Source organism: Electrona antarctica, assembly GCF_951216825.1.
Source record: "Electrona antarctica genome assembly, chromosome: 13".
In the NCBI taxonomy this organism is placed as follows: Eukaryota; Metazoa; Chordata; class Actinopteri; order Myctophiformes; family Myctophidae; genus Electrona; species Electrona antarctica.
This window is the reverse complement of record NC_136794.1, coordinates 38310648-38333882: the sequence shown is the minus strand read 5'-3', so window position 1 is coordinate 38333882 and position 23235 is coordinate 38310648. Positions and strand designations below refer to the sequence as shown.

The 23235-nt window shown below is 45.8% G+C and overlaps 1 protein-coding gene across 2 annotated transcripts in view; it reads right to left on the bottom strand.

Moving 5' to 3' along the window:
- dpp10 (dipeptidyl peptidase like 10) overlaps positions 1 to 22786 on the bottom strand; it is a 70752-nt gene extending 47966 nt beyond the window's left edge. For both annotated transcript variants that reach the window (XM_079519170.1, XM_079519171.1), the window contains exon 1: positions 22337 to 22786. In XM_079519170.1, the coding sequence (XP_079375296.1) occupies positions 22337 to 22411 (75 nt within the window). In that variant the 5' untranslated portion in view covers positions 22412 to 22786. The remainder of the gene's footprint in view (positions 1 to 22336) is intronic.
- Positions 22787 to 23235: the final 449 nt, after the last annotated feature.

Here is a 23235-nt window from a genome sequence, read left to right as displayed (position 1 = left end):
CATAGGAGGGCTGTGGGCACTGGGCAGTTTAGAAACCGTCCTCCAGTGACATCATCATTAGGCAGATTTCTTTTAACAAGATTTCTTTACAAAAATGTTTAGATTTTCATTATCGTGAGAACGATGGCTTCCATTTTCGCATTGGAACTTTTCAGGACAAAAGCCTGCAGTTTCTATTAGCTTTATTCCCCATCGATGATGTCACTGGAGGACGGTTTCTGAACTGCCCACAGCCCTCCTATGAGACACAGACCGAGTAGATTATACAGACCGTCATGATTATTAGTGAGGACCTATTATATGAAGATGGTGGTGAAGTGGTCCTTTAAGGTGGTTGCACACTGGACGCGTTTTTCGGAAAACTGAACTCTGTGTGCAGGGACCTTTACTCTCTGCGTCACTCTTATTATGTTGTTAAAGCACTTTGAGCTGCATTTCATGTCATGGAATGTGCTATACAAATAAAGTTTTTTTTTATGATTCATATTTTTATTGTTTTTCAATCACACAGGGTACAATCTTTTTTGCAATAATGTAGAAACACTTAACACATACTTAAAGCAGAAACAAAGGAAAAACTAGAATGCAAAAGGGGTCCCTGCTTCATCTCTCTCAGCTAAGGGGGTCCCTGCTTCATCTGTCTCTCTCAGCTAAGGGGGTCCCTGCTTCATCTGTCTCTCAGCTAAGGGGGTCCCTGCTTCATCTCTCTCTCTCTCAGCTAAGGGGGTCCCTGCTTCATCTGTCTCTCAGCTGAGGGGTCCCTGCTTCATCTCTCTCTCAGCTAAGGGGGTCCCTGCTTCATCTGTCTCTCAGCTAAGGGGGTCCTCGGCTTTTGGTTAAAGACCCCCTGCGCTGGTACAGTATCAGAGATACAACATGAAGCAGCATCACATTTTAAACAGCCAACAACACGTTACATGATGAAACGCCAGTCTGCTGCAAAACGAGGGAAACGCCATCAAAGTGTTCTGTTTCTGCATGAGCCACTTTTACAGCGTTTACATCCTGTCACAGAGCGTTACCACGGCGACCAGGCTCTGCTTATAGGCTGCATGACAGCGTTTCCAGACCCGAGCCGACAGCCGCGGCCGTTTTCTCTGTCGGCCATGAGCGTCTTTTCCGGGTTTTTAGACAGCTGGTGGATGGAAAAGAGGCTCCACCCACGCGGCTGAATGCCGCGACGGCCAGATTCCCATAAACGCTTGAGCTTAATTTCCATCCACCAGCTGTCTAAAAACCCGGAAAAGACGCTGGCCGACAGAGAAAATGTCCACGGCTGTCTGGTGTCTGGCAACAGCTTGACGGGGGCTGAACCTCTGAGCTATGGGATTCACTAGCACCAGTCATCATCATCTGAACCTCTGAGCTATGGGATTCACTAGCACCAGTCATCTGAACCTCTGAGCTATGGGATTCACTAACACCAGTCATCTGAACCTCTGAGCTATGGGATTCACTAGCACCAGTCATCTGAACCTCTGAGCTATGGGATTCACTAGCACCAGTCATCATCAGCTGAACCTCTGAGCTATGGGATTCACTAGCACCAGTCATCTGAACCTCTGAGTTATGGGATTCACTAGCACCAGTCATCTGAACCTCTGAGCTATGGGATTCACTAGCACCAGTCATCATCAGCTGAACCTCTGAGCTATGGGATTCACTAGCACCAGTCATCATCAGCTGAACCTCTGAGCTATGGGATTCATTAACACCAATCATCATCATCTGAACCTCTGAGCTATGGGATTCACTAGCACCAGTCATCTGAACCTCTGAGCTATGGGATTCACTAGCACCAGTCATCATCATCTGAACCTCTGAGCTATGGGATTAACTAGCACCAGTCATCATCAGCTGAACCTCTGAGCTATGGGATTCACTAACACCAGTCATCATCATCTGAACCTCTGAGCTTTGGCTTTCACTAGCACCAGTCATCATCAGCTGAACCTCTGAGCTATGGGATTCACTAACACCAGTCATCATCATCTGAACCTCTGAGCTTTGGCATTCACTAGCACCAGTCATCATCAGCTGAACCTCTGAGCTAAGGCTGAACGATTTTGAGAAAAAAATCTAATTGCGATTTTTCTGACCAATATTGCGAGTGCGATTTGACTCGCGATATATATTTTTTAAATCACACCCGTGTGAAGTAAGTGGTGCAACTCCGTGTGGGCGCCCCCGGGGGGGTCCCCGAAACTTCCAGACCCACAGGAACGTGCCCAGGGTGCCGGCCCGGTTTAGACGAGCCGCCCCGCGTCCGAAACGGTCGAGAAAGAGTTACCGTGTATGGGTCCCCAGGCGGTCCCTATACTGTACTGTACTGTACTGTACTGTACTGTACTGTACTGTACTGTACTGTACTGTACTGTACTGTACTGTACTGTACTGTACTGTACTGTACTGTACTGTACTGTACAGTCACTGTACTGTAATGTCACACCTAAAATCATCATATAGGGCCTATACAGTTAGGCTGCGCAACAGTGACACTTGGTTGTGAAAACCAACCAAATGCTATTTCCGTGCTCAGACAGACCCAGCCAGCCAGCCACCCACCCACCCACAGACACACAAAGCTCCATAATGAAGTGGTTGCACCACTTAAAAAGTAAAGCTTCAATTTAGTATTCACTGTGTCCATTTAAAAAGTAATGAAACATTACCAAATGGCATACCATTCATTTACTTTACCAGGCAGTGATGTCAGGATTCACAGGATGTGAGACAGCTCAAAATAATGTAGGCTAACTAACCAAATTGACCTGTGTTTAATTAACTACAATAAGAATGTGTGTTAAAATTGTAATGTTAGAAATAATTGTAAATAGCTCTCTGGATACAGACCATAAATGCAATGTAATTTCCAGACTTTCTATTTAAGTGCAATTGCTATTAGGCTACAGTTATCTAATCATCAGAGCACAATATTGTGATTCTCATTTAATATTCACATTTAGATATTATGTTCAATTGATTTATTTGTTTTTGAGGGGCAGTAGCCCCTCCTAAATCCAGTGCACGTATGTTCACAAACGTCCTACACAAACATTAAATTCCCATTGACAATTTTATGTCATTGTCTGAGCAAAGAAATAGGCCTAGTGTCTATTTTACGTCATGATGATGTACGATGATAAGAGCGCCCCTCACTGCACACGGGTGGGATTTTTGTAACCAAATAAAAGCATATGCATTGCATAAGTGTAGGCTACATTTTGACAGATGTGATGACAGAATTAGGCTATCAATTATTAGAGATCATTTTGTCTGAGGTTTAAGACAAGCTTTAACTTTAATGTTTATGAGCTTGTTGGCCGGCTATTTTCCCACCACGGGTCCTGGTGTAAGCTTTTTTTTAATGATGGCTCTCGGATCTCGGTACAATTTCGCGGACCTCGCTCAGACAAATCATTACAAATGTACATGCACCACAATGGGTACCGGTTCACTAGAATCGGGGACGACGACGACAATGTAGCATTAATAAAATAAACAGGGGACAGGACAGCAGGACAGCGCCCGTGCCATGCGAAGGTTTGTGGTGTTGCTGCGGGATGTTTTGACTGTCGCTCTACCATGACAAGTCTTGCACAAAACTCTCTTGTTGGACGTCTGTAATGTCAAAACCAAAATAATGCCATATCCCCGAAGTGCCTGATCTCTTTGGGATTAAATTGTGCGGATTTAAGAAAGTTTATTCGGGCTCCGCAGACGCTATCTGCTCCTCAGCTGCTGCTGACTTCTAGCATGGTAGCATTAGCATCAACGCACTGAACACAGAGCAGAGTAGACGTAAATGATGACTTTGTTTTGGGCACTGCGCGAGCGTGTACACATGCACTGCAGTCACATGCACTGCAGGGACACTTCTGATTGGTTAGAATAGAGAGCACAGTATAGCCGTGTTGTAAATACTGGATCAGACGCGCTCCGGGTTGATTATGATTTTTTTTTTTATCGCAGCCTTTGCGATTTGCTAATCGCGTGGTTTCAAATCGCAATTTCGGTTTGAAAACGATTAATCGTTCAGCCTTACTCTGAGCTATGGGATTCACTAACACCAGTCATCATCATCTGAACCTCTGAGCTTTGGCATTCACTAGCACCAGTCATCAGCTGAACATCTGAGCTATGGTATTCACTAGCACCAGTCATCTGCTTTTGGGAGGGGTGTGTGTGTGTGTGTGTGTGTGTGTGTGTGTGTGTGTGTGTGTGTGTGTGTGTGCGTTGTCAGGTTGCACCATGTGTCCAGGGATGCCAGATGTTTGTAAGAAAACAAGCAAGCAGGTTTATGAAAACATAACCTCATAACGTCTCCAGGCTTTACACCTCGGAGGAAATCCAAGACCAAATAAACAACTACACTTTAGAAACAAGACCAAATAAACAACTACACTTTAGAAACAAGACCAAATAAACAACTACACTTTAGAAACAAGCCCAAAAAAACAACTACACTTTAGAAACAAGCCCAAATAAACAACTACACTTTATAAACAAGACCAAATAAACAACTACACTTTAGAAACAAGCCCAAATAAACAACTATACTTTAGAAAGAAGACCAAATAAACAACTACACTTTAGAAACAAGACCAAATAAACACCAATAATGTACAAAAACTTTACAGAAAAGCAAAGTCACTTATGATGAGTACACATGGCAACACTGCACTTCCTGTGTCACTTCCTGTAGCATACATTAAAGGACCTGTGGGGTGTCGCTAGGCAACCAGCCGCCAGGTGAGCATTGGAGCCCAGACAGCCAGTGGGGAGGAGGCAGAGCGCAGCCAAGGGGAACACGCCTACTTGGCCTCGTCATCGACCAGACATACTACCCCGCCTACCTATTGGCTCAAGGCCAAGTGTACGCACCTACGCCAAGGTTAGAAGGGAAGGATTGACTGCCTCTGCTCTCATTCCCCACTGACTACTGAGAGGGACAGTTCGGGCATGCTCGGCGGTAAGCGATACCTCATCCATTCCCTCACACTAGAGCTGCCAACGAATATTCCATATTCGAACGAATTTTCGAATCAAAAAAATAAATGAATAACTGAATATATAAAATTAAGATTCGAATAAAAAAAAAAAAATGCTTTGCAAGTTTTCGCGAGACGGTGCCGTGGGTAAGCGTTGTGAGCTTGTAGATTAGTTATATTTGCCACGCAACACGCCGACACCGGCATACATTGAAGAATAAATCAGCTGCCTCGCAATGAGCTACGTCATTTGCGCACGGACGGGGCACAAACATCGGTGAGCACAGGGCGGGCGGGGCCGCGGTGGCCTTTTACGTTATTTGCGCAGTGAGTGTACGCTGCTCAGAAGGGTGAAATCTTACGTCAACAGCGTACCTATAGTGATCAGAATCGGGGACAGGCCTGGCCTACGCCGAAACTTATTTTGCTTCGGTGTTGTTTCGGACGGACGGGAGAGTATATTTTTAGACAACAACACACAGATCTATCACTCATCAATCTTCAATCATGAAGCGACTTTATCGTTCAGGAAATTATAAAAAGTGCGGCGCCGGTCCGGCAGCAGCAGCAGCAATGCAGTGTTCTGTTCTGTGAATTAATACTGCCTCCGTGCCTCGTTTTGATAAGGCTAGGATTGCTCATTTAAGAAAAATGTCGGTGAAGTTTTACGGGAGAATGCATGCGTTGTGTTCCAACTCGGTTTTCAGCAGCGCCAATGCGCGGAGAGAGAGAGAGAGTTGCGCCAGCAATGCGATCTTAAACGTTATGTCTCAGGTTGTATTGGTGTAAATATAATTATTAAAAAATCCGAATGGCCCCGAATGGACCCGAATCGGAATCGAAATCCGAATGGGTCGAATTGCTCGAATCCACGTGGGTTTTTAAAACGAATATCCGAATGTAATTTTTGGACAATTCCGGCAGCTCTACCTCACACCAGGCTACACCCATATTAATATGAGCACCATATTAAAGTCCGTCTTTCTCTCCTCTATAGGTAACCCGTCGCCCTGGACGAATCTATAATTACCACGGAGAGAGTGAGAGCTCCACCACCCCGGGGGAGTACTGACAGCAGTAGGCTATCCCTGTCAATATAGTACCTGTCAGACCCGGAGTGGTTTATATTGAGGCGACTAAGCCCAGTTAGGGAAAAGGACCCTAACTAACCCCCATTCCTGCCTGTGCGACTGACGGCAGCGAAGAGGAGGATTGTCCGTTGTTTAGAGACATTCTGTATTCTGAGTTGCATATTAATGCCGCGTGCCTGAGCGCACTTATCACAATAAACGGCCGTGGTGGCCCACTCTGATCCTGCCTTGTGTGTTGGTGTCCGCTCAGTGCTCACAGACCACTTCACCATTTTTCAACGTACTGTATCTTCATATAATTGGTCCTCACCAATGATCATGATAAAATACCTTAGAGGTTTTTCCCTACTCGGTCTGTGTCTCATAGGAGGGCTGTGGGCAGTTCAGAAACTCGTCCACCAGTGACATCATCGATAGGGAATCCAAGCTAATAGAAACGTCAGGCTTTCTAATCCTGAAAAGTTACAATGCTATAATGAAAGCCATCGTTCTCACGATAATACAAATCTAAATATTGTTTTGAAAAACATATTGTTAACACCTTGGAGGCGCAGGACGGAGATCACCGTCAAGTTCAAGTGCACGGTCATTTGCCCGAGATGGAGATTGATTAATCTCCGTCAAATTAGTGCTATGAAAACTGATCGCATCGCTCTACAGCCTAGAGGCGCTTGTTGCGCAATCCTCGGTGTTGCACAACAGTGACACGTCATCGAAAATGTTCCCTGCCTGTTTAGCTGACGACAACGAAAATCTTAAAACATTCATAACTCGCGATCTAAATCATCCCGTCTAATTATGAAAAAAGATCCTGTGTTTGACAGCCCTCCGCTGTCCAGTCGCTAGTCGCGATAGATTTATTCTTACCTCCCGTTGTTGTCGATCGACTCTAGAGTGGTGTGGCTATTGTTAGCTGCTACACACACATTCACAACAACATCCGGTCCGTCTGTAAAATTGGTCCGGGCGCTATAAACGATGGGCACATTTTATTAATGGATTAAATAGGCCCGGGCCCTCAAGGTGTTAAAAAAAGATGTCAATTATATGAAGGTAGGTTGAAAAGTGTTTTTTTAAGTGTAGTACAACAACACTAGGCCACCAACATGCACGTCACCCCCTGGTGTACGGGAGGTTCTACAGCATGCACAAAACCTTCCATTATACGAACCCTCTAAAAATGGATCAGAGAAAAAAAACTCACGTTTTGGTGTTATGCATTATGTTATACTTTAGCTATTGAAAAATAGCTGATCTACAAGGACACAAAGTGTCACATGGTAACACATTCTTGTGAGCTTGTAGATCTGCTATTTTCAAATGGCCGAAATGTATATATAGGGCTGAAGTGGTCAATGTGTGTTTTGTAATAATAATAAACAAAATCTACAAGAGGTAGATAGAAATGGGTGGAGTGGCTTATTGTCGCTATCAGCCAGGTGTCTGACAGACCTGAAGCAGACATCCCATAATAATGTATGAAAGTACAGAACATTGTTATGCAGTGTGGAGCCGCAGGGCATCCGTTACTCTGAGCACTTTCACACCTGCTAGGAATATTTCATCTGGTCTCTCTCTCTCTCTCTCTCTCTCTCTCTCTCTCTCTCTCTCTCTCTCTCTCTCTCTCTCTCCAAGGTTATTGGCTGTTGTTGTATTCTTAACACGGTAAACATCAACACACGTACAGTACATTGAAACTGAGAGTAGACTGAAGCTGATTCAGGTGCATCAAACTACCATGGAGAGCCGGTCAGAGCTCTGTGGTTCAAAGATGAGGCTGGTGTTTCACATATTAGTTGTTTAATTATCTTAATGTTACAGGTGTGGTTCTGAAACAAATACAACAATACAAAATCATCCGTCCATCCATCCATCTTCAACCGCTTATCGATAGTCGGGTCGCGGGGGCACCAGAGTGCACCAGAGTGCTCCAGACTTCCCTCTCCAGAGCAACATTAGTGACTTCCTCCTGGGGGATCCCAAGACGTTCCAAGGCCAGTGAGTCGATGTGTTTCCTCCAACTGCGCCTTGGTCTGCCCCGGGGTCTCCTCCCAGTGGGACGTGCCTCGAGGACCTCCCTAGGGAGACGCCCGAGAGGCATCCTAACCAGATGCCCGAACCACCTAAGCTGGCTCCTTTCCAGGTGAAGGAGCAGCGGTTCTACTCTGAGTCTCTCTCGTGTGACTGAACTTCTCACCCTATCTCTAAGGCATAAGGGAGATGCCAGCCACCGATCGAAGAAAACTAATTTTGGCCGCTTGTATTCGCGACCTTATTCTTTCGGTCATGACCCACACTTCATGACCATAGGTGAGAGTAGGAACTCTTCATGACCATAGGTGAGAGTAGGAACACTTCATGACCATATAGGTGAGAGTAGGAAGGAAGATTGCTCGGTAGACAGAGAGCTTTGCCTTCTGGCTCTCTTTTCGTCACAACAGTGCGGTACAGCGACTGCAACACCGCCCCTGCCGCTCCGATTCTCCGGCTGATCTCCTTCTCCGTCCTCCCCTCACTCGTGAACAAGACCCTGAGATACTTAAACTCCTTCACCTGGGGTAATGCCTCATTCCCTACCTGGACTGCACAATACAAAATCAAATATGCATATATCAACCTAAGTTATATAAAAACATAAATCTTAACATGAAACTAACATAAATATGACACTTGCATTTCCATGGACGCACACAGGCTCAACACCAAACCTTTCTCTGCTAGAGCTGTGGTCCAGCTGCCTCACACCGCAATCAGTGAGTTCTGTCCAATAATGCTAATTGGCCCCACCTGGAGGGCCTTTTCAACATACATTGTGTATGAGTGTAGTCACCGAAATAATTCGCCTAGTCCAGGCGTCTCTTCCTGGTTGGAAGTGACATGCTAGTGCGCGGCTGCGACTTGGCATAAAAAAAGAATACAGAAGACGCTTTGCCGACGCTACAAATTGCAGCCGCGCGCTACGAGCGTCAATTCCATCCACCAGCTGTTAATTCCATTTAGACCTGAGGCAAATTCTAAAAAGAAATCACACCCGTGTGAATTGAGTGGTGCAACTAGTCAGTGACGTCACACACTAACCATAGCAACCATGCTCACATGTACGTGGGGCCACGTACAGGTACACACAGGTACAGGTACACACATACATAGACACATACATAGATACAGACAAAGCTGGTTGTTGGAGTGGTTTGCACCACTCAAAAAACGCTTCTAAAAAAAAAAACAGTTTTCTGAAAAACCTAGGCCTATGTTTCTATATCAGTGGTTCTCAAACTATTTCATGTCACCCCAAAAATTATATGTAATTGGTCGCCGACCCCCATCTGAAGCAAATATTTGAGTTAAAAACATTCACTGCGAAAGAATATATATTCAAAGATTTGCCCCACATTTTCACAAATTTTAGAAAAAAATTGCAGATCTACAAGCTCGTAGCGCGGCACTCGGTGCCGCGGTTCACGTCCTGAATGGGATAAAAGCCAGAAAGAGGCTCTTGCTCTAGGCGTCTTCTTGGAGCGTATATATGTGCCCTCGCCCTGTGAGTCAAGCCTACTGTATATGTGCCCTCGCCCTGTGAGTCAAGCCTACTGTATATGTGCCCTCGCCCTGTGAGTCAAGCCTACTGTATATGTGCCCTCGCCCTGTGAGTCAAGCCTACTGTATATGTGCCCTCGCCCTGTGAGTCAAGCCTACTGTATATGTGCCCTCGCCCTGTGAGTCAAGCCTACTGTATATGTGCCCTCGCCCTGTGAGTCAAGCCTACTGTATATGTGCCCTCGCCCTGTGAGTCAAGCCTACTGTATATGTGCCCTCGCCCTGTGAGTCAAGCCCAGAGGCTAATCCCGCCATAGGGTGACCAGATGCTAACTGTTCATTTGAGGGGAAGAATTATCGCTTGAGTGGGACAAGTGGCGGGGGGGCAAAGCAAAGCGTCTGGAGACAATAGCCAATAATATCACATTTTCTAGGCCAGTGAGTCGATGTGTTTCCTCCATCTGCGCCTTGGTCTGCCCCGGGGTCTCCTCCCAGTGGGACGTGCCTCAAGGACCTCCCTAGGGAGACGTCCGAGAGACATCCTAACCAGATGCCCGAACCATCCTAAGCTGGCTCCTTTCCAGTCGAAGAAGCAGCGACTCTACTCCGAGTCTCTCCCGTGTGACTGAACTTCTCACCCTATCTCTATAGGCCAAATTCCAATACCCAAAATCTCGGCCACTCGCTCACTCACACTCGCTCACTCCAGCATGGAGGTTTTACGGTGAAATTGGTGACCTGCTATGTGACAATCGTCTAGACAATCACATAACGTCAGTGTCCGACAGGGCCGGATCTACCATATGGGCACTTTGGGCACGTGCCCAGGGGCCCTTGGGCACCAGGGGCCCCTAAAAAAATAAAATAAATAAATAAATGATTTGTGTTTTATTGTTGGTGAGAAGGGCAGCTGAAAAGTGCAATTGTGTGTAAAGCAGCATATATAGCTGGGTCCCAATTCGTTAAAATCGTTTTTGATTTTTGGTATGGTGGTAGGTATGGTTATAAGGTTTTCAAAAACCATCGCAAACGAGTTGGGCTCGCCCCCTAGTGGTCTGTTTGCAATGAATCTAATATATAGTATATGGTTACAAATCAAAATAATTGATAAAAGAGATTTTCCAATGGATTCTATTAGTATTGGGTATGCTAAATAACATACTAAAAATGTAGGAAATAATAACTTCTGCAAAGGCATCATTTTCAAGATTGCGTCCACGATAGCTGCAAAATGCCTATAAAGCTGGGATTTAATATGTAAAAAATCATATCAATTATGCACTTGTTGACAAGTTTTAAATATTTGGCGTGATGTTAGGTATGGGCATAATGTTTTCAAAATCCATCGCAAACAAGTTGGGCTCGCCCCCCTAGTGGTCTGTTTGCAATGAATCCAATGCTGGCCTATTTAACATAGGATTCATTGCAAAAGGACCACTAGGGGGCGAGCCCAACTCGTTTGCGATGTTTTTTGAAAACCTTATGCCCATACCTAACACCATGCCAAAAATCAAAAACTTGTCACCAAGTGACAACATAATTGTTATGATTTTATATGTATTAAATCCCAGTTTATAGGCCTTTTAAGCTTGCGGCAGCCCTCGTGGACGCCATCTTGCAAATGATGCCTTTCCAGAAGTTATTTTCCCCCAATTTTTTGGTATACTAAACAACATACTAAAAAATTGGGGGAAGATAACTGGGTCCGCATCAATATTCCGACGGGCCGGTGTTCCGAAGGGTCGCTGTTCCGAAGGGCCGGTGTTCCGACGATATATTTTGGGGTCGGTGTTCCGACGATATATTTTTGGGTTGAACTCGGCAGTCTGCATGCTCTGAGCCGGCTGCGCTGCAGCCCTGCCTCAGGCAGACCATTAACGTCCATTCGTTCCTTTTAATATTTGCGTCGTTAAGCCTATATAGGCCTACTGTCTTGTATTGTGCGCGAGAGAGAGAGAGAGAGAGAGGGGAGAGAGAGAGAGAGAGAGCCCCACATACGCGCAAAATAGGACTGGAAAGTGGCCGTGGGTTTCTCTCTCTCCCCCCCCCCCCCCCCCCCCCTCTCTCTCTCTCTCTTTTAAAAATGCAAATATTAAAAGGAACGAATGGACGTTTAAGGTCCTTACACACTGGCACAATTTGTGCTAACAGCAGCGAGGCTCCGCCAAACTTTGGTCAACTCAACTGTCATTGCATTGCATCTCTGTATGTAGGGTGGTCTCAGGTAAAGTGGGCCATCAGGTAAAATGAGCCAGCTAAGGTTTCTGCCTCCTAGACCTTTGAGTTTTAACAGCCAATGCTGCACACATGTCTTGACACAGCTGTACTTGACATAAAACAATTGATTTGATTGGTCTATTTCTTATGGTGGGAGGAGCAATGCCTCAAATCCAGACTGCCATTGGAGAACACTTGGTCAGTGTCCATGCAGACAAATATTACTTTTAAATTATTTGATAATCAATACAAGTCTAATGTACATCTAAAATATTTTGAATACATGTTCCGATGGCCTTTATTAGACATAATGCAGATCTTTTGCTTAGCTAACTTATTGTCTCCACCAGGCCGAAGGCATGGGGAGAGAGTATGTTTTGCACTGTGTGTGTGTGTGTGTGTGTGTGTGTGTGTGTGTGTGTGTGTGTGTGTGTGTGTGTGTGTGTGTGTGTGTGTGTGTGTGTGTGTGTGTGTGTGTGTGTGTGTGTGTGTGTGTGTGTGTATGTGTGTGTGACCATTTTGGAAGTGGCATGTACATTTGACCACAGTCTGGAAGAGGCATTCCTTACCAAGGTGCTTAAGTACCATCGTCTTAAGGATGCTATTATACAGCTTGGCTACAAATGTAAACTACTTGTGTTCATATTTGGAAGCCTCGGTAATGTCCATAAATCAGTCGTGAGGGGCATGCCCAAGCCGAGAGCTGATCAGGCATCGGCTACATTCTGTTCAGTGCAATAATTGGCAGTCGCCAACTCGCCATATATGGAGAAGGCGATGCTTTCTGTACCCGTGATCTGTATCCTGAAGCACTTGTTGTAGAGTTGTTCAAGTTTGCGCATCCACTATTGTTTGTGTTCAAGAATTTCTTGTAAAATGTGAATGCAAATAAAGATGTTAAATGTGTGTGTGTGTGTGTGTGTGTGTGTGTGTGTGTGTGTGTGTGTGTGTGTGTGTGTGTGTGTGTGTGTGTGTGTGTGTGTGTGTGTGTGTGTGTGTGTGTGTGTGTGTGTGTGTGTCTGTCCGTCTAAGAAGAAGTGGCACCCTTTTCATATTGGCCTATTATAGCGCCACCAGGAGGCCACAACTTGACCTGCCCTGGTGGAGACCTGTGCCCAGAGGGGCACTTTATCTAGTTTTGTCTGAAATAAAATATTTTGTTGTGGCTCAATTTACATGAATGTGTTAAACTAAAATTACATTTCATCTAACTTAGATCTCCATATATGGAGCTGACCTGTTCTGACAATCCATACGTTTATCCTTCTTCACCCATTCTTCCTCTTCGATGTCTCCCTTTTGACTGATACCTGTCCATTCAAATTCTAGACATATTTAGAATTTGCAGGGACTAGGCTCTGTGGGTTGACTCCTGTCCGGGCCCCTCCTACTCCTGTGACTCGCGGGTGCGGCAGCTCTCTCTCTCTCTAGCTCTCTCTCTCTCGCGCGCGCACGCACACACAATACAAGACAGTAGGCCTATAGCTTAACTCAACTCAACCTAAAAATATATCGTCGGAACACCGATCCCAAAATATATCGTCGGAACACCGACCCTTCGGAACACCGGGTCATCGGAATTATGGGTGGACCCCAAATAACTAACAGAATCCATTGGAAAATCTCTTTTATCAATTATTTTGGTTTTTAAACATATACTTTAATTTTAGATTCATTGCAAACAGACCACTAGGGGGGGCGAGCCCAACTCGTTTGCGATGGTTTTTGAAAACCTTATAACCATACCTAACATCATGCCAAAAATCTAAAACTTGTCACCAAGTACATGATCTTGTTGATTTCGGATGAATTGGGACCCAGCTAGCAACAATGCGCTAGATTGGCTGTCACTCTGGGGGGAAATAGGCCAATATGACGGCATAAAACTGCCCCAAAACGGCTCCGAAACAGCACAAATGTTGCGCGCGCGCGTGAAGGGGGGCCCTTCGAGCTTCAGTGCCAGGGGCCCTCAGAGGTGTTAATCCGGCCCTGGCACTGTCCGAGTGTAAATCGTCCACAAGATGGTCACATATGTGACCAGATTTTACTGAGAGCCTGCCATCGCTTTTCACCAGGTTTTTTTTTGTTTTTCCTCAAAATGAGTTAATAGCACAGGCAGACTCTTCACATACTAGACTCTATAAGCCATATCTCCAAAACTGGTGGGTCAAACGAAAATTCAAAAAAATCCAATGGCAGCCCCTCAGTCAAAATTAGTCACATATTTCCAGAGGCGGAACAACCCTGTACCGGGGGGGGGGGGGGGGGGGGGGGGGTGTTGACTGCACGATCGGGCCTCGCCGAACTGGACTCCCAAAGCACCGACAGCCCCGGGCCCGGGCCCCCTGGAGTCACGGGCCCGGGTCCCCTGGAGTCACGGGCGACCTGAGCCCCGGGTCCCCTGGAGTCACGGGCCCCCTGAGCCCCGGGCCCCCTGGAGTCACGGGCCCGGGCCCCCTGGAGTCACGGGCCCGGGCCCCCTGGAGTCACGGGCCCGGGCCCCCTGAGCCCCGGGCCCCCTGGAGTCACGGGCCCGGGTCCCCTGGAGACACGGGCCCCCTGAGCCCCGGGCTCCCTGGAGTCACGGACCCGGGCCCCCTGGAGTCACGGGCCCGGGTCCCCTGGAGTCACGGGCCCCCTGAGCCCCGGGTCCCCTGGAGTCACGGACCCGGGCCCCCTGGAGTCACGGGCCCGGGTCCCCTGGAGTCACGGGCCCCCTGAGCCCCGGGCCCCCTGGAGTCACGGGCCCGGGCCCCCTGGAGTCACGGGCCCAGGCCCCCTGGAGTCACGGGCTGGGGGGAAACTACACCCCCCCCGCCCCCGGTACTTCCGCGCCTGCATGTTTCAGCAGCTCACCAATTTCACCATAATTTTCCTTGCTGGAGTGACCGAGTGTGAGTGAGTGAGTGGCCGAGATTTTGGGTATTGGAATTTGGCTTATGGGAGATGCCAGCCACCCGTCGGAGAAAAGTAATTTTGGCCGTTTGTATTCGCGACCTTATTCTTTCGGTCATGACCCACACTTCATGACCATATAGGTGAGAGTAGGAACACTTCATGACGAGAGTAGGAACGAAGATTGCTCGGTAGACAGAGAGCTTTGCCTTCTGGCTCAACTCTCACACACACTAATGAAATAATCAATAGATGCGAGAGCAGACTACATGCATGTCGATCATTATTGATCAGGTGATATATCCCATTCCCACCTGATCAATACATTATCAATCTATCGATGACACAATCAATCCACAACAGTTTGATGTATACGTTGAAAAGAGGTCCTTGTAGTTGTGAAAACAGGTATCGCTTGTTGGCGAGGGTTCAAACATGAAACAATAAAAAGAGGTCCAAGACACTCTGTTCCAGACCCACAGGAACGCACCCAGGGTGCCGGCCCGATTCCGATGAGCCCCCCCACGTCCGAAATGGTTGAGAAATGACAGAGTTCCCATGTGGGGGTCCCTCTACTGTACCCTCTACTGTACTGTACTGTCACTGTACTATACTGGCACACCCAAAATCACCATATATACAGTTAATATGTGCGTGTGTGTTTGTGTGTGTGTTAGGTTGCGCACAGGTGGTGTAAAACAACCATGCTGTTTTCGTGCTCAGACGCACCCAGCCAGCCACCCAGTTTGCTGTGAAAGAATATATATTCAAAGATTTGCGCCACATTTTCACGATTTTTCAAAAATAGCAGATCTACAAGCTCGTAGATCTGCTATTTTTCAATAGCTAAAGTATAACATAAGGGGTTCCTGCCCAGAATGGGTTAAAGTAGACCAACGCGTTTGCGGCTATAAAAGCCTTTATCAGGGTCCCATAGTGACCACTATGTGCACGCTTCCACCCGGGTGACAGCAGACTGCTGGGCGAGCGCTGGCGCTTTGGCATGGTGGGGTTCAGATCAACATACTGTATGGAATGAATTCTGTACTGGCCATATATGGAGCGTGGCTTGAGTGTACAGGGTTTGATGAGGTCAGATCAACATATGGAATGTCAGAACAGGTCAGCTCCATATATATGGAGATCTAAGGGTGGCAGCGGGGACATTCTCTTGAGTGTACAAGGTTTGATGAGGGCCCAGTTTGTAGATCTGCTATTTTCGCTATTTTTGATCCAAAAGTGCCCTCGGGATTTCAGCGCCTGCCTCTCCAACACTCTCTGCACGTCTCTGCTTGTGCTGATGTTGCATTCAAGGCGCCTCGGAAACACAGACTAGTGTGAAATGCAACATGAAAAACATTTTAAAAACACAACGGACAATCTACACGCTCACAACGCGTCGCATCCACGCTTGTAGGTCTGCTATTTCAGGCGCGTGACACCGTCGTGCTGCAGAGTATACATGAGGCTTCTCTCCCAGAGGAACAGCAGCACAGAGAGAGAGAGAGAGAGAGAGAGAGGACAGTGAAGAGTTGTGATGAGGCTTCTCTCCCAGAGGAACAGCAGCAGAGAGAGGACAGGACAGTGAAGAGTTGTGAAACAAACAGTTGAAAAAGACGTTGCTATAACACGAGCAGTACACCCTGTAGTGTTGTCGTTGTTCGTGTGTGCAGAAGCTTTCTGTAATTACAAAATGATCGCAATTAATTGCGTCAGAGAATCGGTCGGCGAGAAGAAGACACAGCTGTGGATCGTTATCGCTTAGCGAGCCACTGCTAATCAAACTGACAACGGACAGACGGACAGGGGTTCATAAAGCTAAGTGTAGATTAACCATTTTGACCTGAGATCAGATTCTACAAAATCTTCCAAATGTTTCTGTGTCAGTGCGGTGCTGAACTTTTTTCATGTCAAGGACGCCCAGAATTATCTGTATTTGGCCACGGACCCCCATCTGAAAATATGTTGTTCCAGCCAGGGACCGCACCAGAAACAAATATTTGAGTTAAAAAATGTTGCTCTGAAAGAATATATATTCAGAGATTTGCGACACATTTTCACGATTTTTCAAAAATAGCAGGCCTACAAGCTCGGTGCCACGCTACGAGCTTGTAACTCGCTGTTTTTCAATAGCTAAAGTATAACAGAATGCTTTAATACCAAAAGGGGTTCCTGTACAGAATGGGTTACCGGTAAATAAGTGCAAATATAGTGCAGAAAATGAATATCTTGGTATCTGTAGTGTCAGTCCTGAACTGACACCACGGGCTGGTTACTGAAAGCGAGATCTAGTTTAGACGTGTATATAATAAAAACAAAAAACTGATGTCCAAAAGTTGACTTCGTTTTGAATTAAATGGTATTTATTTACCGTCACTTCAGCAGGTTAAACAATGACATTATCAACAGCCTTTGTTCTCATGATACAGTCAACAAACTGTTGCCTCTTTCACTTCACTTGTGAGCCTTGTGAGCCACTCCCTCATATAGCCTAGACAAGGCCAACACCTTGGCCTTGACCGTGACGTCAATTATAGAAATAAAATGCATAGAAAATAAATGGATAGAAAATAAATGGCTCTTACAGTATCACTTAGAGTTTTCTCTCGGCTACAGGCAGCAGTATTGCTCAATCTCCACTGAATCACAAAAAAATTGCAGTTTTAGTAAACGCTTCGTTAATGCAAATAGAAATCGCAATTCAAATGAAATCAATATAGACGGTTTGTGAAATCAATTCCTTATAGCTCAATCCAGTCTTTTTAAACTGTAAATATTAACACTATGCAATTAACATATTTTAACCATTATGCAAATGCAATATCACACAAGATGAATGTGAACCCGGACATGTTGAGTACACCAACGTTTTATGTTATAAATGTTTAGTATGGGTCCCCAGCATGTAGAAACTGATGTTATAAATGTTTAGTATGGGTCCCCAGCATGTAGAAACTGATGTTATAAATGTTTAGTATGGGTCCCCAGTATGTAGAAACTGATGTTATAAATGTTTAGTATGGGTCCCCAGCATGTAGAAACTGATGTTATAAATGTTTAGTATGGGTCCCCAGTATGTAGAAACTGCCGGATGCTAACTTGCATATGTTGAGCAATTTTCATAATTGGCATATGTGACCATACCATTAACAACATATAAGGAAAAGAAATCTAAATTTTATCATGCTTAACACAATCAGTGCCGGAAGTCCTTCAAAATAGGAGCTCTGGGGTGCTGGAACAACATGGCCGATTTTACTCGGAAAGCCATGACCCGGAAACAATCTACTAAAAAAAGTTCACTTTACATAGCTAGCTTACATTGCGATCGTTTTAGTTTATACGATATATGATCCAAAAAGTTCATATTTTGCGGGAGAGACGGATGAGGAGCAGAAATGAAGCGCCAGTATATCGATCCGTTCAACACCACGGAAAGCCTGGATTAGGAGAGACGAGTCATTCTTTCCGCCGCGCTAACGGCTAACTCAATGATAAGCTAACATGGGGACAGAGCGGAGCATACGGTAGCCGAGAGGCGAACTGACAAATAAAAAAGGGAAAAATTCAGAATATTCTTATCTCGCCCCGTATCATTGAGGATGCGCTAGGACGTCCTCACACGTCTTTAGGACGCGTCGACTGGGACCCCTAGGACGTGCTGACACGTCGGATGGACGGAAACGGTTAATGTAGCATGTGACATGTCAAACTAGGGGGTTTTCATGATGCTGAATCCATTCCAAGCATTAGTTTTGCACACAAAACAATCCTTAGGCTAAAACGGTAGCTATGGCCGTTTATAGCCCATGCAAAACCCCCTAGTTTGACATGTCACATGCTACATAAAGCATGATGAAATTTGGATTTGTTTTTGCCTTCTATAGGTTGTTAATGGTATGGTCACATATTATGCCAATTATGAAAATTGCTCAACATATGCAAGTTAGCATCCGGCAGTTTCTACATTGGGGACCCATATACTCAACATTTCTAACATAAAACGTTGGTGTACTCAACATGTCCGGGTTCACAATGGGGCTCTATGTGCTGGCTACTAGACTAATAATGTCAATTTGAAGCTATGTTTCCCTGCTTCCATATGACATGAACATTTTTAAATTAAAAAACAAATCAATGACTTATCCTCGGTCAGAAACGTGTAGCAGTGCAGATATGTGTTAGGATAATAGCATATATGGTTCTTTCAATTAACAGCAGCATGCAGAGAATGATTTTTTATTCTAACAACATCCATGTTTCTCTCAGAGGTACCGTGTAGAGAAGATGAAATCCATATGGTGCATATAACCAGGGCCTAATGCGCGTGTGTGTGTGTGTGTGTGTGTGTGTGTGTGTGTGTGTGCACGTACGTGCATGCGTGCGTGCGTGTGTGGTGCGTGTGAATCTTAACCACAAAGGGAATTATCCCTTCTCTAAGTCCCTCCCCAAACCGTCCTTGTCCAATATGCACGTTAGCAGCGAGGAGACAGGGCAAGCTGTCCTTCTCCCCCATAGAGATGCATGTTAAATTATGGGATTTCTCCATATAAATAATCGATCATTTCAGTAGCAAGAGCATCAAAATGTCTTCTAAATCTAGTCTACCAGGCCTGCAGTAGGCTATGCACTGGACACATGTCTTCTAAATCTAGTCTACCAGGCCTGCAGTAGGCTATGCACTGGACAAATGTCTTCTAAATCTAGTCCAGGCCTACAGTAGGCTATGCACTGGACAAATGTCTTCTAAATCTAGTCAACCAGTCCTGCAGTAGGCTATGCACTGGACACATGTCTTCTAAATCTAGTCAACCAGGCCTGCAGTAGGCTATGCACTGGACACATGTCTTCTAAATCTAGTCTACCAGGCCTGCAGTAGGCTATGCACTGGACAAAATGTATTCTAAATCTAGTCCAGGCCTGCAGTAGGCTATGCAATGGACAAATGTCTTCTAAATCTAGTCCAGGCCTACAGTAGGCTATGCACTGGACAAATGTCTTCTAAATCTAGTCAACCAGTCCTGCAGTAGGCTATGCACTGGACACATGTCTTCTAAATCTAGTCAACCAGGCCTGCAGTAGGCTATGCACTGGACACATGTCTTCTAAATCTAGTCTACCAGGCCTGCAGTAGGCTATGCACTGGACACATGTCTTCTAAATCTAGTCAACCAGGCCTGCAGTAGGCTATGCACTGGACACATGTCTTCTAAATCTAGTCAACCAGGCCTGCAGTATAGGCTATATGCACTGGACAAATGTCTTCTAAATCTAGTCAACCAGGCCTGCAGTAGGCTATGCACTGGACACATGTCTTCTAAATCTAGTCAACCAGGCCTGCAGTAGGCTATGCACTGGACACATGTCTTCTAAATCTAGTCTACCAGGCCTGCAGTAGGCTATGCACTGGACACATGTCTTCTAAATCTAGTCAACCAGGCCTGCCGTAGGCTATGCACTGGACACATGTCTTCTAAATCTAGTCAACCAGGCCTGCAGTATAGGCTATATGCACTGGACAAATGTCTTCTAAATCTAGTCAACCAGGCCTGCAGTAGGCAATGCACTGGACACATGTCTTCTAAATCTAGTCAACCAGGCCTGCAGTAGGCTATGTACTGGACAAATATGCATGACATTATTTCAATAAACTACAAATACGAGGAAATGACAGAGGGAGAAATCAACTTTTAATGATCGTCCGACAGGAGTTTTCATGTTGCACGGTCAGACTACGGTCATTAGTATTATTGCCATCACCTAAGTGGGTCAGTCGTGTAACTTTCTTGATGTTAAGCTGTGTGTGTGTTCAACAACACAGCCATGACTGTCATGTGATCAGGCTGAGGCTGTCCGGCACCCTGCTTCACACAAGCACGCAAGTAGTCAAACTGATTTGACTACTTCTCGGCCTGGGGTCCATGACCAATCTCTTACCATCCTATTTTGATAGCCTAGGATGGCTCCGGGTAGAAGACAGAGTGAAACAATTGAATTTGGGAACCAACATTTCAAATTGTAAATGCAGCTTTGCCCTCTATGCCCTCAGTACCCGCATACCTGACAAACTACCTAAAAAAAGTGAGAGACTCCCACAGCCACAATAGTAGAGGGAGCCAGAACAACGATCTGGTACAACCCACTTTCTAAACAAACATGGGTGAATTCTCCTTCTACAACACTGCCTCAAAACAAATGCAGATCACTGGCATCCTTTAAAACACCTCTCCACCCTGTCTCCACCCCAATACAAAAATAACCTTATTAATAGAGAAAATATATCATAAATAAATACTGAAACCAGATCTAATCATTAAGGGAATTACTAGTACTATGTGTACTATGTAAACTCTTAATTTCCATTTTCCAGCCATTCAGTTGCAAAAATATATATATATATATTTGCCCCCCCCCCCCCCCCCCCCCCCCCCCTGAGGGGTCACGACCCACGGGTTGAGAACCCCTGCTTTAAAACAGGCCTGAAAATCCACCTTTTGTACTGTACTGTTTACATTTCTGACTAATGAAGTATTCAATCAATCCTCAATTAATCAATGAATGCATGTATTTGATGCATGTCTTCTGTTCATATGGCCTACAGTGCACTGTGAAAAGCAACTCAACTCAGCTCAGCTCATACACATCTAGAGAGGAGAGGAGAGGAGAGGAGAGGAGAGGAGAGGAGAGGAGAGGAGAGGAGAGGAGAGGAGAGGAGAGGAGAGGAATGCATTTAGAATGGAGAGAGGAGAGGAGAAGAGAGGAGAGCAATGCATTTAGAATGGAGAGAGGAGGAGAGCATTTAGAATGGAGAGAGGAGAGGAGAAGAGAGGAGAGCAATGCATTTAGAATGGAGAGGAGAGGAGAGGAGAGGAGAGGAGAGGAGAGGAGAGGAGAGGAGAGGAGAGGAGAGGAGAGGAGGAGAGGAGAGGAATGCATTTAGAATGGAGAGGAGAGGAATGCATTTAGAATGGAGAGGAGAGGAGGAGAGGAGAGCAATGCATTTAGAATGGAGAGGAGAGGAGAGGAGAGGAGAGGAGAGGAGAGGAGAGGAGAGGAGAGGAGAGGAGAGGAGAGGAGAGGAGACAGAATGAGGAATTAAATAAAGGATGTATTGGTGCTGCTTTCTGTCCTCCTGCTCTGTCTTTGCACGTCCACTTCTCTCTCTCTCTCTCTCTCTCTCTCTCTCTCTCTCTCTCTCTCTCTCTCTCTCTCTCTGGTTGTGATACAGATGCTGGTGTCAGATCACATCTGTCACCATTTGAAGCATTTTGGACACAACATATATTAGAAAATCGAAAGCAAAGCGCACACACGCGCATGCACACGCACACACACGCACACACACACACACACACACAAAGACTATGACCGTCACCAGTCCATAACAACGGGCACATCAATTGAGATCAATCACACACTGACACGACCGACAGACAGACAGACAGACAGACAGACAAACAGACACGTGATGCGCGAAAAAGACGTGGTACGAGAGAATTATCGGATAAACGAACACACACACACACACACACAAAACAAAGCCACCAGAAGCATACAGAAACCCGTGCGGACTGACTGACTGACTGACTGACGGACGGTCGGTACCTCTTCTTGCTGCTGCGGCGACTTGGGGTTCGGTCTGTTGTTGGCCTGTTCCTTCATGCTGCTGGTAGCGGTCATCTCTGCTCTCCTGGTCTGTTGTTACTGCTCCCTCCGAACAACAAGATGGATCTCTGCTCCAGAAGATCTCTCTCTGCTGCTCCAGAGAGTCTGGTACTGTATGTCTGCAGCTCCGTGCAGATACACAGCTGCACAGCCCGCAGCTCCGAAGAGGAAGATATCTGTCCTCCTCCTGAAACACCAGCCTGAGCAACACAACACACTGGCTGCAGATCCTCTGTCTGTCTGTCTGTCTGTCTGTCTGTCTGTCTGTCTGTCTGTCTGTCTGCAGACGCAGAACGGGTGTTATTCTGAAGACAGGAGCGGAACGCGACAGAGAGAGACTGTAGATAGATACATAAATAGATGGATCCGCGACTCTGTAACGACGGAGAATGTTACGATCCTTCCTCCTCCTCCGATGCTCTGCCTGCTGCCTGAGAGAGAGAGAGAGAGAGAGAGAGAGCTCCTTATTCTGTCTGCTGCTTGAGAGAGAGAGAAAGAGAGAGAGAGAGAGACAGAGAGAAAAAGAGAGAGAGAGTGAGAGAGTGTGTGTGTGTGTGTGTGTGTGTGTGTGTGTGTGTGTGTGTGTGTGTGTGTGTTACTACACTTTAGAAACAAGACCAAATAAACAACTACACTTTAGAGACAAGACCAAATAAACAACTACACTTTAGAAACAAGACCAAATAAACAACTACACTTTAGAGACAAGACCAAATAAACAACTACACTTTAGAGACATGACCAAATAAACATACACTTTAGAGACAAGACCAAATAAACAACTACACTTTAGAGACCAAACTGACGCTCCATATATGGTACAGAATTCATCTTATATT